The 13,466-nt window shown below is 54.2% G+C and overlaps 1 protein-coding gene across 1 annotated transcript in view; it reads right to left on the bottom strand.

The window, feature by feature from the left end:
- Positions 1-5,381, bottom strand: part of Notch1 (notch 1) — a 45,358-nt gene extending 39,977 nt beyond the window's left edge. Inside the window, exons 1-2 of the mRNA XM_005346242.2 lie at positions 5,072-5,381; positions 3,432-3,510 (exon numbers count right to left, since the gene is read on the bottom strand). Coding sequence (XP_005346299.1) covers positions 3,432-3,510; positions 5,072-5,132 — 140 coding nt within the window. The 5' untranslated portion in view covers positions 5,133-5,381. The remainder of the gene's footprint in view (positions 1-3,431; positions 3,511-5,071) is intronic.
- Between the last annotated feature and the right edge of the window lie 8,085 nt (positions 5,382-13,466).

Here is a 13,466-nt window from a genome sequence, read left to right as displayed (position 1 = left end):
CCAGACCTCACGCTGACTCGTAAAAGGTGTCCTCTGACCTCCATGCATATGCCTGCTGTGATAGCACAGACAGAGAAAGTCCAAAAAAGGGAAACCAAAGGAGCTGACAACTGTAGCCATGTCCCAGGTTAGAATCCTCAGAACCAAATAGAAACAGGCCCACCAGACAGTACTTTTGGGATGGCGAATTCATTCATTAACCAGCTTACTATAAGAGAATGAGGCCCTTGAAAGCAGCCCCATGAGCTCACCAGGACAGCATGCGAAGGACCCCGACATTCTACAGTGTCCACCACTCACAGTTCCTACTCAGTCCTGAGGCACCACCGATCCATCAACCCTGCATCTGCCCCGATTTAAAGATGGCGTGGCTGAAGTCATTTCTCAACTGTAGGGCACCCCAAGATTATTATCCATCAGCTCAAGCTTCTCTGGCTAGTTCATCAGGTTTCTAAATGCATTTAAAAGATGTCCTCATCACATTGGACTTTGCCCCCAGTGACGGGGGTCTCTTAGTCACCCTAACACTATTCTTGCGCTCCCTCAGCTCAGAGTCTACACCCCCTTTTTGATCAGTAAATTCATGTTTACCCAAGTGTATAGGTACCTCCTCCTCGCCCCGCTTCAAATGACAGCTCTTGCTCAGCCTTCCTCCTCAGCACACATTGGATCTACAGGGAAGCCACAGTGAGTCCCAAACTTCCCCAAAGGGTCTCTGATACCCCCCAGCACACAGCAGCTACCCAGACTGTGGTCAGTCTACAGGATGTAACCCCAGGCCTTTTCCATATGACCACTGGCTAGCTAGACCTCAGGGGTACTAGACCTTTCCAGAAGGCCCTTGGTACCAAAAGGATTCACTTTCCAATCCTCCAGAAGTTTCTGGGGAAATTTCTCTGTTTGGGTAGAAGAGATAATTTACAAGGTACTAATTTACCATCCTATGGTTCCATTCTCAGGCCTTCCTTGGAGTAGGCAGCACCAGACGTCAAAAACCACTCGAGGTCATGGCTAGGTGTGACAGAGGCCTATAGGCTCCAAGTTTGCCCTTGGGGAAAAGAGGAGGCTTCCTTTCCTCAGCCAGGAGAGGTGGACCCTCTGTGAGTGCTGTGGTCAACTCTTGAGTAGGCCTCCTGAGGCCACCTGAAGAAGTGGACAGGAGTGGGAAGGTAAAAGCCACCAAGGAATAGGGGAGGAGAGGTGTCCTCAAGCACCCAAGCCCAGATGGTGAGCTGGGCCCCTCCATGGATTGACTGCAAAGTCCCCTAAACCGCACAGTGTGTCCAGACCTGTGCATCACAAGCCGGGCCTAGCTGTAGTCTTGGGCTCCCGCTCTGTTGCCCAGAAGTGAGCAAGTACATCTATCTCATCTCATTGGACTTACAAAGTGAGCACAATGGGGCCTCTGTGGGCAGAACTCCGTGGAACTCTGAGCCAAACTGAGGCCAGTTTTCCGCCAAGGAGGAAGGACCTTAAGATCCAGCGCAAGACAGAAGGCCTGGCACCAATGATCCTTTCAGTGGCCTGGCTTGTACTGCAAGGGACTTGCAAGCAGCTTCCCCAAGTTTGGGAGTTTGGAAAGAAAGTACAGCTCCCGTTTGCCTTCAGCTTGAAAGGTCTTCACGCAGATAACAAGATACAAGCTATTGGGATTGCAGCAAGCAGACTGGACCCCACGCACAACTCCACCAGATAGCGCGGCACAAGTGACTGGCATGTAGCAGGCCAGGCTGTGCCCATTGCCTGTCAGGGCTAAGAAGAAACTACCCCCACCTTCCTCCGTCTGAAGTAAGAAGTAAGCATAAGAAGTCTTTCAGCCCTGCCCTGCCAGTGAGGCAGGCAGGCAGGCAGAGCAAGGAGCACGGTGGCGGGGAAGGGGGCTGTGCATTCTGGGAAGCCACGCATAATTAATCACACAGCATTAATCGCCTCCCAACAATAGCCGCTGCCCTTCTACTGAATCCCAGCTGTCGGCCTCTGAATGGAAGGAAATAAGATTTAGGGCATCAAGCGTCCGTGAGGCTTCTGCAGGGGGAGAAAGGGGCCCCCAAAAAAGCAAAAAAAAAAAAAAAAGTAGTGTGCATTCATTAGTGCTGGACAGAGGCACAATCGGCTTTGTCCAATAAACTGCTCACAGACCTGCTTAATTGGCTTCAGTACAGGGCGGGCCGGCCAGGGAGGTGGGGCTGCAGCCCACAGGCTGGGTACTGTAGGCAGTAGCACCCGTTGTCAAGGGGATGGGCCCTTCAGCAGATGGAATGAGGGCGCGCCACGCAGGCTGGAGCCGTTTCTGTCTGTAGACTCCAGGGGAGGCCTGGGCCTCCAGCACCTCGCTGGTCTCATCAGGGAGAAGCTCAAGTTGAAGGGCACTGGCCCTAGCCCCAGTGGAGACTTACCCTGGCTGGCTGGTCCAGAAGATTTCCTGGCTCGGAACAGACCTTCCCACCCCACCCCCAGTCATGCCCATTTCACAGCTGAGGACCTGATGCTGCGGAGCTCTGGCACAGAATGGGGAGGTAGGACTGCAGCTGCCAGGATAGAAACCAGACTCCAGCACTTACCCACACCCACCACCCAGGCAGCAGTGCCAACAAGGACCATTCCAGCTTCTCTCAACCTCACCTTGAACCCAAGAAGCAAGGAGGGGTGGGTGAATCTTGTCTTAAAATAGGCATTTTCCACTGGCTCATGGTGGCTCGCACTTGGGAGGCAGAGGCAGGCAGATCTCTGAATTAAAGGGCTCTACATGGGCTTGAGAGATGGCTCAGAGGTTAAGAGCATTGTCTGCTCTTCCAAAGGTCCTGAGTTCAATTCCCAGCAACCACATGGTGGCTCACAACCATCTGTAATGGGGTCTGGTGCCCTCTTCTGGCCTGCAGACATACACACAGACAGAATATTGTATACATAATAAATAAATATTTAAAAAAATAAAAAAAATAAAGGGCTCTACATTATGAGTTCCAGGACAGCCAGAGCTACTTAGTGAGACCCTGTCTCAAGAAAGCAAAAACTAGAAACAAACAAAACAAAACAAAAAAAGGGTAATTTCCTACCGAGTGTTCTCCCGCCTAGAAGAGGGCTCCCAGGTGACAGGGGGCGGGGGCTCAGACTCAGTAAGTGATCCAGACTGCCCATCAAAAATAACTGTTTCTCAAGCATTTTAAATAAGAATTAGGATACCATGGATTCCCAGGAGCCTGAGGGGGCCCATGAAGGAGTGTGCCAACCTCCAGGGGCCAGAGTAGCTCCACACGCGGCATAATTGCTGGTGATTAAGTAATTGCCAGACTTTGTCCAATAAAAGTCAGCACGTGACTGCACTCAGCCTCTGGGCTGTCTTCCGAAGACAATGGCCCAGTGTTCTGTCCCCAGAAGGAAGGGGCTCTGCTCTGACAAAAGCAACAGGTCCCCTCAGGGGCGGTACTCACACACAGGCTTCGGTGCCGTTGGCCACTTCGCACCTCCCTCCATTCAGGCAGGTCCCACTTGGCTGGGAGCATCTCAAGCCTGGGGAAGGGTCAGAAGAGAGAGGTCAGTCTGGGATCTGGGCAGCCGACTCCTCGTGGTCCAGATTGTGGAAAGAGACTACTGCCATGGAGCTGTGTGCTAGAGTTATTGGAAGTCGGGAGGTGGGGGTGGGGACTTTGGGCAACCCTTCGGGATCCGGGTTCGGCTCACACGGTTTTAGTCAGAAATAAATGGAAAATGGATAAGCTGGCTAGGTGGCAGGTGTACAGCCCCAGTCACAGTGGGTCGAAGTGGAAAGCAATAGAAAGAACTGAGTGACTTGGGACATTCTCCCAAACTTCTTACACACCCAGCCAAAAGTGGGTGTGGATTAAGAAGTCCTGCAAAGCCCCCGACCAGCCTCCACCCTTGCCTCGGTTCAAACACAAAATACAAGGGGGCAGTAGGAGGGAGGGGGCGGCCACACTCAGCTCCCCCGATCGTGGGAAAAAGCGACAGCTGCGGAGCCCGCCACCCCGCCCTCCAACAAAGCGCCGGCCCGGGAATCAGAGCGGCCCATTGTCGCGCCAGGGCCGCCTCCTGGGGCAGCGGGGCCGCACCCGGAGACCTGCCCCGCCTCCTCCGACACCCAATACCTGTTTGCAGGCATCTCCAGGGGCAGCCCCCGCCGCATCCAAGGAGGGGGTCTTAGAGCCCGCACTTGGAAGGAATTCCACCCTATTCTCGGGAAGGGGGGAATCTTAATCAAGTCCCTCCCACCATAATCTTAAGAAGCGCCAGAAATTAAGCCCCGATGTGGGGGCCGAGCTGAAGTGATACATAAAACCCCACTTTTAAGAAAAGGGCAGACAGTTTTCCCCTCCAATTACTGGGAGACGGATGTAGTTGGTCACTACAAGACTCCTCAGAAGTCCCCGTTCGGTGATGCCAGCAGGCAAATAAGCGCCCCCGCCCCCAGGTTCCAGTCTTTGCCAGCGCAGGGGTCCCACATTTCCAAAGTGAGTCTGTCCCACTCCCCACCCTAGGCAGCAAGCCGCCAGTACATTGCCTCTCTTCGAAAGTTTGAGTCCCGCTAGGGGACAGCGATCCCAAAACCCGGGACTGGGAATCCAGGGCACAACTCCCCCACCCAGCGCTAAGCAAGGCGAGCACAGAGCCCCAACATCCGCCCCAGCACGGGCCAGAGGCGAAGAAGAAAGAAAATAATGGTCCCAAGAAGCAACAGGAAACCAAAACCGATTCGATTCAAATCGAAAAGTAGCAGGCGCAGGCAGCCTGTCCGCCCCCGCGGCGAGCCCCAGGAGCGGCTGCCCAAGAGCGAGCCAGGGTTGAGTCTCCCGGGTCCCGGGCCCCGAAGCCCCAGAGCCCCACACTGAGCTTCCAACGACTTAGGGAGCTCTGGGTAAAGCGAGTTCACCCGAAAGGGGGGCTGAAGAGAAGGACCCCCCCATGCGAGGACGCCAGGTCCCCATGTCCATCCGCCAGCTCCGGCTACCAACTCTGGCAGTTGGTGCTCTCACTCCCGTCCACCCACGGCGCGCGCAGGGCGCAGCCAAAGTTTCCGAAGGCTGCGCGAAGTTTCGGGCTCGCAGGCGCCTACCTCTTGCGGCGAGCGCGGGCAGCAGTGTTAGGCAGAGCAAGGGCGCCAGAAGCCGCGGCATGCCTGCTCGCCGGCTGCCCGCTGCCGGGGCGGCGGCCTCTTGCGGTGGCCGGCGGGGATCGGACGTACACGCGCACCACCAGCGGTCCCGCGGGCGTCCACCCACTGATGCCCTCTCTTTCCTGGCGGGTGGGCGGCGCTGGGTTCTCAGGGTCTCCCCAGCCCTACTAGGCACCCCGGCTCGTTCCTTCACAGCGCTCGCACTCGCGCTCAGCGCCCGCGCCCTGCGCCCCACGCCCCTGCGCTCCCTCCCGCGGCCGAGGCACTAGTGAGGTTCAGGACTGGCGTGCGCTCCGCCCCCGAGGGGACCCGCCCCTGCCCCGCCCCGTCCCACCGCGCTCCGCCCCCGGTTCCTGAGCACTCCGAAACCCTTCGTTGGCACTGTCCCTCCCTGCGCCCTGGTGGGCTCAGCGCCTTCTCCGGCTAGGGAGAACGTCCCGATCTAGGACCCTATGGTCTGCAAGACAAGGAAGCGTGGAGGGGTGCAGGGAACCGGCGGTTAGGGACTATTTCTTGTTCGAAAGTTTACAGAGACCAAAAGTTTGAGCTGGGCTGCGGAAGGATCAGGCTTCGTGTGTCGCCTCCCTCGGGGGACATTTGGCCAGGATTTGCATTTCAATAGCCGAGAAGATTCTGGCGGGGTAGGAAAAGGCGAAACTGCCCCGGGAACCAGGTCTGTCCCGGAGCTAGGTCTGGGGCCGTGGGCAGGAGCAACTGAAGTCAAGTTTGGGGGACTCCCGGAGCGGGAGTTTAGAAGTCGCGCCCTGACGGCGTTGGGTGCGTCTGGGGCCCCACTCCTGGGAGCCGTTTGGTCTCGGCTTTAGGCAACTGGATGTCTGAGGTCAGGCACCCCTAGCCGTGACTTCCGGAACGCTTGACCTCAAAGGATAGAGACTTCGCGCCCGCAGCCTCTATAGAAGGGAGCTCGGGGCTCGCCAAGGGAACTCCCCCAAACGGCCAGTGCCTTACTGAACAAATTGTGCTCTCGCTCCCCAGAAGGAACCCGCGTCTAGACGTTCCACGGTCACTCTTTGGTTCCTGGCTCTGCCCAACTATGGTGACCCGGAAAAGTGCAGAACCCCAGTACAATGATTGTACCTGCGCAGCGATTCTCACGTGGTTCTCTTTGATCAGTTATCTCTCCACCTCGGTGCTGGACTTGGACATCTTGTGCTAAACTGGCTAACTCTGGGCATCCAAGATGCTTTCCTTGTCCCTATGCAATCAAAGTTCAGTGGAATCTGGACCGAACAACACCTTCCATCCCAAAAAAGGATGGTGAGTGCAACACAGGATACAGCCCCAGCTTATATTGTCCTAGAAGGCTTGCTCCCAGAGCAGGGGGCTGCCTAAAAGGGCCTTAAATGCTGACTGGAAGCTGCCAGGAGAATCCTGAGTCAGGAAAACCAAAGGAATTTGGGAGTCCAGAATTTGGAAGGCAGCCCTTGGCTAGGGAGACAGAAGTGGGCTCATTTCTCCTGCAGCCCCACCCATCTCCCTTGACACACCTGTTTGGAGAGGGCATTCTAAAGGGCCAATGCGGAAACTTGTTCAGTCCCCTCCCCTGCTCCTCTCAAAAGCTGGCCTCAAGCCTGGAGGGGTGGGGGGTAGCAGCATGGGGTCAGTACCCAGGAGAAAAGGCGCCCAATGCTGCAGAAATATTTATATAACAGATCTGCGGCCCCAGAGAGCAGTTTCCATAGAAGGAAGGGCTGGCTAACTGTGCAGAGTTCACAGACTCAAGCCTCTGCAAGTGCCTCTTCTGAAATGGGCCCTGAAGGCCTCCGGCTGCTGCTGCTGTGTGGCAACTATATCCCAGCCTTGCTGCAGGGGCCACCCAGCCTGGCTTGGATACAAAGAAAGTCTCAGCCTTCTGGAGTCTGGGGAGAAGTGCACTGGTCGGGCAGCAACTCCTTACCTGCCCTCCTGTCCGTCCATGGGTACCTGTGTCTCTCTTTTTTTTCTGTCTTTGTCCAGCAATGAGTATGGCTGTACATCAGACCAGCTGACACCAGTTCTCTTTATAGATGGAGGTCAAGCACACAGGCAGGAGAGATGCATATCCTTAGCTACAGAACATTCAAACAGCTGGACCAGAGTAAAAGGCCCGGTGGGGGCAGTGCTGGGGCTGAGCACTTAGCAAGTGGGTGTGAAGCTGTTTCACACAGGAGGCTGGAGATACTGGGCCTCCTCTTCCCAGTCTACCAGGAAAAGGGCTTACAGAGTAAGAAAACCAAACCCTGGCCAGTAAGGAAGAGGAAGGCCACCCCAGTGGGAAGTCACTTTTAGCTCCCAGCTTATAATGGGAGCCAGGGTAATTTTCTCAGGCAGGTAAGGCTAGAGCCTGGAGTGAGGAATGGAGAAGCAAAGTGGCTAGCAGCCATCTCTTCTCTTGGGGCCCACCTCACACCATCAGTCCAGAGAGGCCACTTAAGCCTGCGTTGGTTCCGTCCCCCTTCTTTCCTCGGAATGCCTGTCTGAGCGGTGTCAGGACCACAGGGCATCCTAAAGACTGCCAGCACTTCTTGGAGCAGAGTGTCTGTAGATAAACCAGAAAGGTTCCCAGGCCAGACTCTAGACCCTTCTAAAGCACAGCTGGTCAAGACACAATTGGGCCTCAGGTGCTTTGTGGCCTTTAGACTTGGAACATTGTAACATAGCCTTCAGGTACTGGGCAGTATGGAGGCCAGAAACATTGTAACCACCTGCTTCAGAGTACACAGTAGCATGGCCTGGTTGTCCTAGAGAGACCAGGTCTTCATGAGGGTATGATGGGCAGAAGCCCAGGAGCACCAGGATTAAACCTCCCAAGCCTGGGTTTCAGGTGCCTTTCCCTCCTGCAGGGTCTCACCTTGGCACTTATACCCTGAAGGACCCGGCAGTGTGGGTGCCAGCAGAATGAGGCTCTCTAGTTCTCAGGAGAGGCTCAGAGATGTCCCTAGGGGAATAATTCCAGGTCAAGCCAGCTCAGGGCATGCGGTATGTTGTTTTCATGGTGTCGCCTGGTTGGAGTGACAAAGGAGACTGGATGGGGAAGGGGGAAGGAAGGGCTGAGCTTAAAGGTGGTCTGTGGTGGTGAGTGTCCTGTCCCGAGTGGAGTGCCAGCAGAACAGGCAGCTATGAGAATATTCCAGATCACCATCCTTGGAATCCATCTGTTTACATTACTTGGGCTTAGAGATCCAAGAAGCACCCAGCCCAGAGGGTGCTACCTCTGCATCCACCACAGCCAGGCTGCGGGCCCGCCATATCTATCAGCCTCTAAACTAGATCCCTGGATTCTGAATCAGAGCTACTAACTGACCTGCTCACTGTAGGTCTCTCAGGCCTCTAGGCCTCGGTTTCCGGTTCCCCCCTGCTAAGTGATCTGTAGATTCCTGTCTATGTTTTGCATTTAAACACGGCTTTGAACATTTTCTAGAAGTTTGAACATCTCTCCATATGCTTTCAGTGGTCTGAACTGTTATTCCAGATGGGCAGGCCTGGGCTGGCTCCCCTGTGACTGGCATTGGTTATCTCAGTGCTACCAGTGGGAAAGCACAGTCTAAGCCCCTTGTCTTGGAAGATGCCCTCCCGGTTCTGGGCCTCCGTCCCTAGACCTTTGCCAGATAAGCCTTTGTGATACCTTGTCTTCTGCTTGGCTCTCTGAGGAAGGGCCCAGCCCTGCTGGGTCCCAGAACCAAATGCTCAGAAACATTTGATAATTGACCCATCACTAAGGGAGGCTGAAAGGAGAGTACAGAGGCCAGCAGAGATGATTCAGCGGTCTCTTGGTGCATCTGGCATCCTGAAGAACCACCGATATACTGACCAGCCCTTCAGCAAGAGTCCAGTACCTCCCTGAGCCCATCTACAAGGTCAATGGCTCCTGTGTGTACCTGGGAGCCTGCCTATGGCTTCCTGCTGCCCTAAAAGCCTAAGAAGAAGGAAAAGCACCCCAAAGGCAGGTCCTGCTGCTTCACTACTGTGGGGAGGCCTAAGAGTGTGCTGCCCGGGCAAGTCCCTGAGACAGGTACCTAGTAGCTCCCCAGCAGGTGAGCTGCCAAGACCCACATGAGGTGCACTCAGACTGCAGGCCTGGCCTACCGGGCTGGTTTACCACTGTCATCGCAGAGGTAGCCTTAGGCCTGATGACCTGTACTCTACCCTCTGATGGAGGCTATTTGCCTGTCCCCAGGAGTTCCCAAATTGTTCAGAGAACAGCCTATAGACTCCTGAAATTTAGCGGGTGGTGGAGGAGGTTGGGTGGGCGTGGGCATAGTCTGAGGAGTGTCTCACTGAAGTTTACCCTGGCCCTGAGTTTCCCTCAGCTGTTCACAAAGCCTAGAATGGGATCCCTTGGTGATCAGTAGTCACTTCTGTTACTTCCTAAGATCCCCAGGGAAACAGTGCCTAGCTGTGGCGTGATGTGGATTAGGGTACACTGGGACATTTGCTCGCTCAAATCAGGGGAGCTTAATGGAGGGGGAATCCCAGCAGGATTGGGAGGCTGAACCCAGAAACTGTACCTCTGGGCAGGGGCTGGGCTCACAGGAAGCTGTCACCATACTACCCTGCTTATCCTGTGTAGGGTTGTGGAGCCCGGCCAGGCCTCAAAGTCTGCCCACACATCTTTAGAGTCTCAGGATCCCGGGGCCCAAGAACCCCTGCAGTGCTGGGAGGAGGGGGGGCCTCCACCCTGCCTGGCCCCCAGCCCACTCCAGCTCAGAACTTTCTCCAAAAAGAAAAGGCCCCAGGGGACGAAACTGTGAAGCTCCACCCTTCGGGCTTGGTACCAGCTCAGCCTAGAGGCTGAGTCACTGCAAAAGCCAACTCCTTCTTCTCTTGTCCCTCCTTTTTTCCTTCCCTTTCTTTCACTCTTCTTCCTTCCTCTTCTTTCCTCTCTTCCTTTTTGGTGATAAAAATAGCAGGAAAGTTGCTTTTTCAAAAAAAATAATAATAATAAAAAGAGAGTCCACTTTAGTTTTTCTGGGACCAGGTGGGTTTCTGACTCAAATCTCCTGCCCCAGCAGAAATCCGTGAGGTCCTGAACCCATTCCCTGCCCACTCTTGCCCTGGCTACGATCCTAGAGACCCCCTCCCACACACGAGTTGGCTTCTCACTGGCCTGTGTTTCCTGGAATTTGCTGCAGACACATTTAGACATGTTTAGAACTTCCGTCCTCTAGGCTCGCTTCCCCCACAGCCCCCTCTTTAACAGAAAATGGACCTGGGAATCACGGTTTGGGTTACAGGGAAGGCTGGGAGTTCTGATGGTAAAGTAACAAGAGCTCGAACAATAGCAGGTACAGCACATCTGTGAGCTATTTTTGGGTCTCTAGAGAGAAGGGGTAAAAAAAACTCAACAAATCTTTAAGTAATACCAGAATTCTTCTATATTTTTGCCTTGACAGCTGAGGGAAAAAAAAATTACCCCAAACCAGAGGCGCTGCCGAGAGTTGGCGTGGGAATGTTAGTTTAGTCAGCCTTGCTCAGGGCCATTTAAATAAAAACAGGCACCTCTGTGGCGATGCCAGTCAAATGTGCAAGCATGCTTGGTGCTTCTGGGACAGGACCCAGGAAGGGGGTTCAAGAGCTTAAGCTGCTTATCACTGGGAACATCTATCTCACTGGTTGGAATACTGAAAATCGGTACAGTTAGACCAGTCCTTGTGGCCTGGAGCTGGACGGAGAGCTTTCTCAGCATCTCCTGGTGCTCAACGCTGAGGCACTGAGGTCTTTGCCACATATAAATCAGAGGAATTATCGCCGGGGTGGAGGGGGCAGAGGCAAGAGACTGCAGTAGGACTCGTATTCCCAGGGGCTCCCAGTGACAGGCAAGTCCTTCCAGGGGACATGGAAACCCTGGGAACCAGGGTATCAGGGCTATGCATGTGGGGCCAGGACTCAAGGCTGGTGAGCACGTGCCATGCGCCCGTTGTGCCAGGCTGGGTGCTGACAGCGCTTCTGAGCATTCCCTGTGGACTGGCAGTCTCAGGGGCCTCTTAGAATTTATTGGTCTTTCCACTCTTCTGTTCTCACCCATGAAAAGAATGCTGCTTCCCATCAGCAGAATGTGGGGGCGGGAAGGGGGTGTGTGACAGCCCAGGATTTTTCTAGTGAAGGACAGTGTGTTGGGGGGGGGGGGGGGGGATGGGCAGAGAAGAAGGGAAGAATCTAAGAAGTAAATATGAAATGATAAAACGTGTTGGGGGGGGGGGGGGGGATCCTTGAGTCATTCCTTGATGACATCGAGCTGGCTGGTAAGTTCCCCTAAGCTAGGGTGACACTTGGGGACAATGGGAAGGTGGCCTGCTGCAGAGAGTCTGACCTGATCGAATCCTCTGGTCCTCAGAGCCCACATTCCTGGGAGCATCTGACCTCCTCCCCTCAAAGCTGGGGGTCCTGAGTTCAGTCGCGGCAACATCTGCCGCAAACTTAGAACAGCCAGTCCTAGAGCCCCTTCTGGGGAACAGTGATGCAAAGCAAATGCTGTCTGTACGGAGACCCCCTACACTCCACCTCCAGAGCGTGGGAGCCGGTGAAGCTGCAAGAACTTGTGGGGGTGGGGAGGGGACTGAGAGAGAGAGAGCTTGCTGGATTTTGTATCGCTGTGGGGAACCCCAGAGCCTAGGGAACCAGAACAAGGTATGGGAGCCACAGACAGGCCGGCAGGTCGGAGTGGGGTGGGAGAGGTGGAGTACCAGGCACCATTTGGGGTATGAGGCCCTAAAGAAGTGATGTGTGAATGAAGAACCGAGAAGGTGTGGGAAAGGGGTGCAAACAGTTCTCTGCTGTCCTGGACCCATCTGAGCATCTGCGGGATGGACCTCCAGGTTTGAAGGGACTGAAAGCAATGAGTGTTTGAGGAACTCCAGCCAGGCCAGACTGGGCCATACGGTTTGACCTTACGAGGCCACCCTCCCTAGTTCTGCTTTGGTTCTTCCCACTGGAACCCAGTTCCTGCATTGTCCCTTGTTGTAGCTCATGGAGTGTTAGGAGTGGAAGCATGTCCCTCAAAGATAGGTTGCTAGGCTCCCCTGGAATCTGTGTAGCTCTTTTTCGAAGATTTGTGGATGTAATCAATTAAAATAAGGTCCTTACATATCAGCATGGTCCTCTGCTGAGGCTGGCACTGTAGGAGAGGAGGGAGAGCAGCAATGAAGATACACACTGAAGGGAGAGGAGCACCCTGTAGGCAGCGAGGCTCTGCCACACCTGCATCAAGGCTATTGGTTCAACCATAATCCCAGCACTTGGGATGGAGGCAAGAGAATCAATAGTTGACTCTCATCTTTGATTTCACAAAAAAAATGGAGTCCAGGCTAGGCTATAAGGAACCCTGCCTCAGTGAAGAAATAAGTGATGAATGAATGAATGATATCATAGTCTCCAGAATCGAGAAATCATACATGGTTTTAGGCCACAAAGGTCCTGGTAACTTGCTATCCTGGAAGCAGATACATTTTCATGCTGACAAGCGTAGCTCTTGACTGTCTCAACTTTGTCCAAGGCTGGCAGGACTGTGGGTCAATGGAAGGGAGCTGGGCCTTCCTAAAGATGCTGGGCACCTGTGTCTTCTGTACCCGAGGCCTGGAAGTCTCACTTTAGGTAATGTCTGTTAACCACCCACCAGGGCAGCACACCTGGCTTTCCAAAGGCAAGAGCACTTGGGCCCTGGGCCCCATGGTTTTCTGATGATACAGAAGGAACTAAATGGCAGACTGCATCTTTAACTGTTGTCTTGCTCTGACCAACCTTACCCAAGGAAACAAGACAGCCAGACAGCACTGGTTTACGTCACAAATATCCTGAGGTGGCTTTGAAGGTGGGAACTAAACCAGAGAAGGAAGGGCCCAGGCCCCTTAGACCTCCATTTCCACCTCTCCTCTCTGTGAGAAAGACAGTTTAGGTGATGATGGGGGAACAAGTTTGTGTTAACTGGTTGCATGCGTGTGTGTGTGTGTGTGTGTGTGTGTGTGTATACAAATGACTCTGCTTGACCTCCTGGGGTAGCTAGACATCCTAGAAACAGAGAGAGGACTCCCAAGGGAGCTTGTCTACAGAAAATACGGACAGGACCAGGATCTTGGGGCTGTAGATCATCTCTATGAAGCCCAGCTGACACCCCGGTAGTTCCCACACCTATGACTCTGCACCCACATTTTCAAAACTGACTCAGCACTTGAGAATACTTCCTGCTCTTGCAGAGAACCCAGGTTCAGGTCCCAGCACCTCTGTGGAGGTTCACAACAGTTCCATGTGATATTACATCTTCTACTGGCTTCCATAGGTGCTATAAGCATGGTGCACATACACACACACACACACACACACACACACACACACACATACA

The sequence above is a fragment of the Microtus ochrogaster genome, chromosome 4 (assembly GCF_000317375.1).
Source record: "Microtus ochrogaster isolate Prairie Vole_2 chromosome 4, MicOch1.0, whole genome shotgun sequence".
NCBI lineage: Eukaryota > Metazoa > Chordata > Mammalia > Rodentia > Cricetidae > Microtus > Microtus ochrogaster.
Note: the sequence above shows the minus strand (reverse complement) of the source record. Positions and strands in the feature narration are given on the sequence as shown.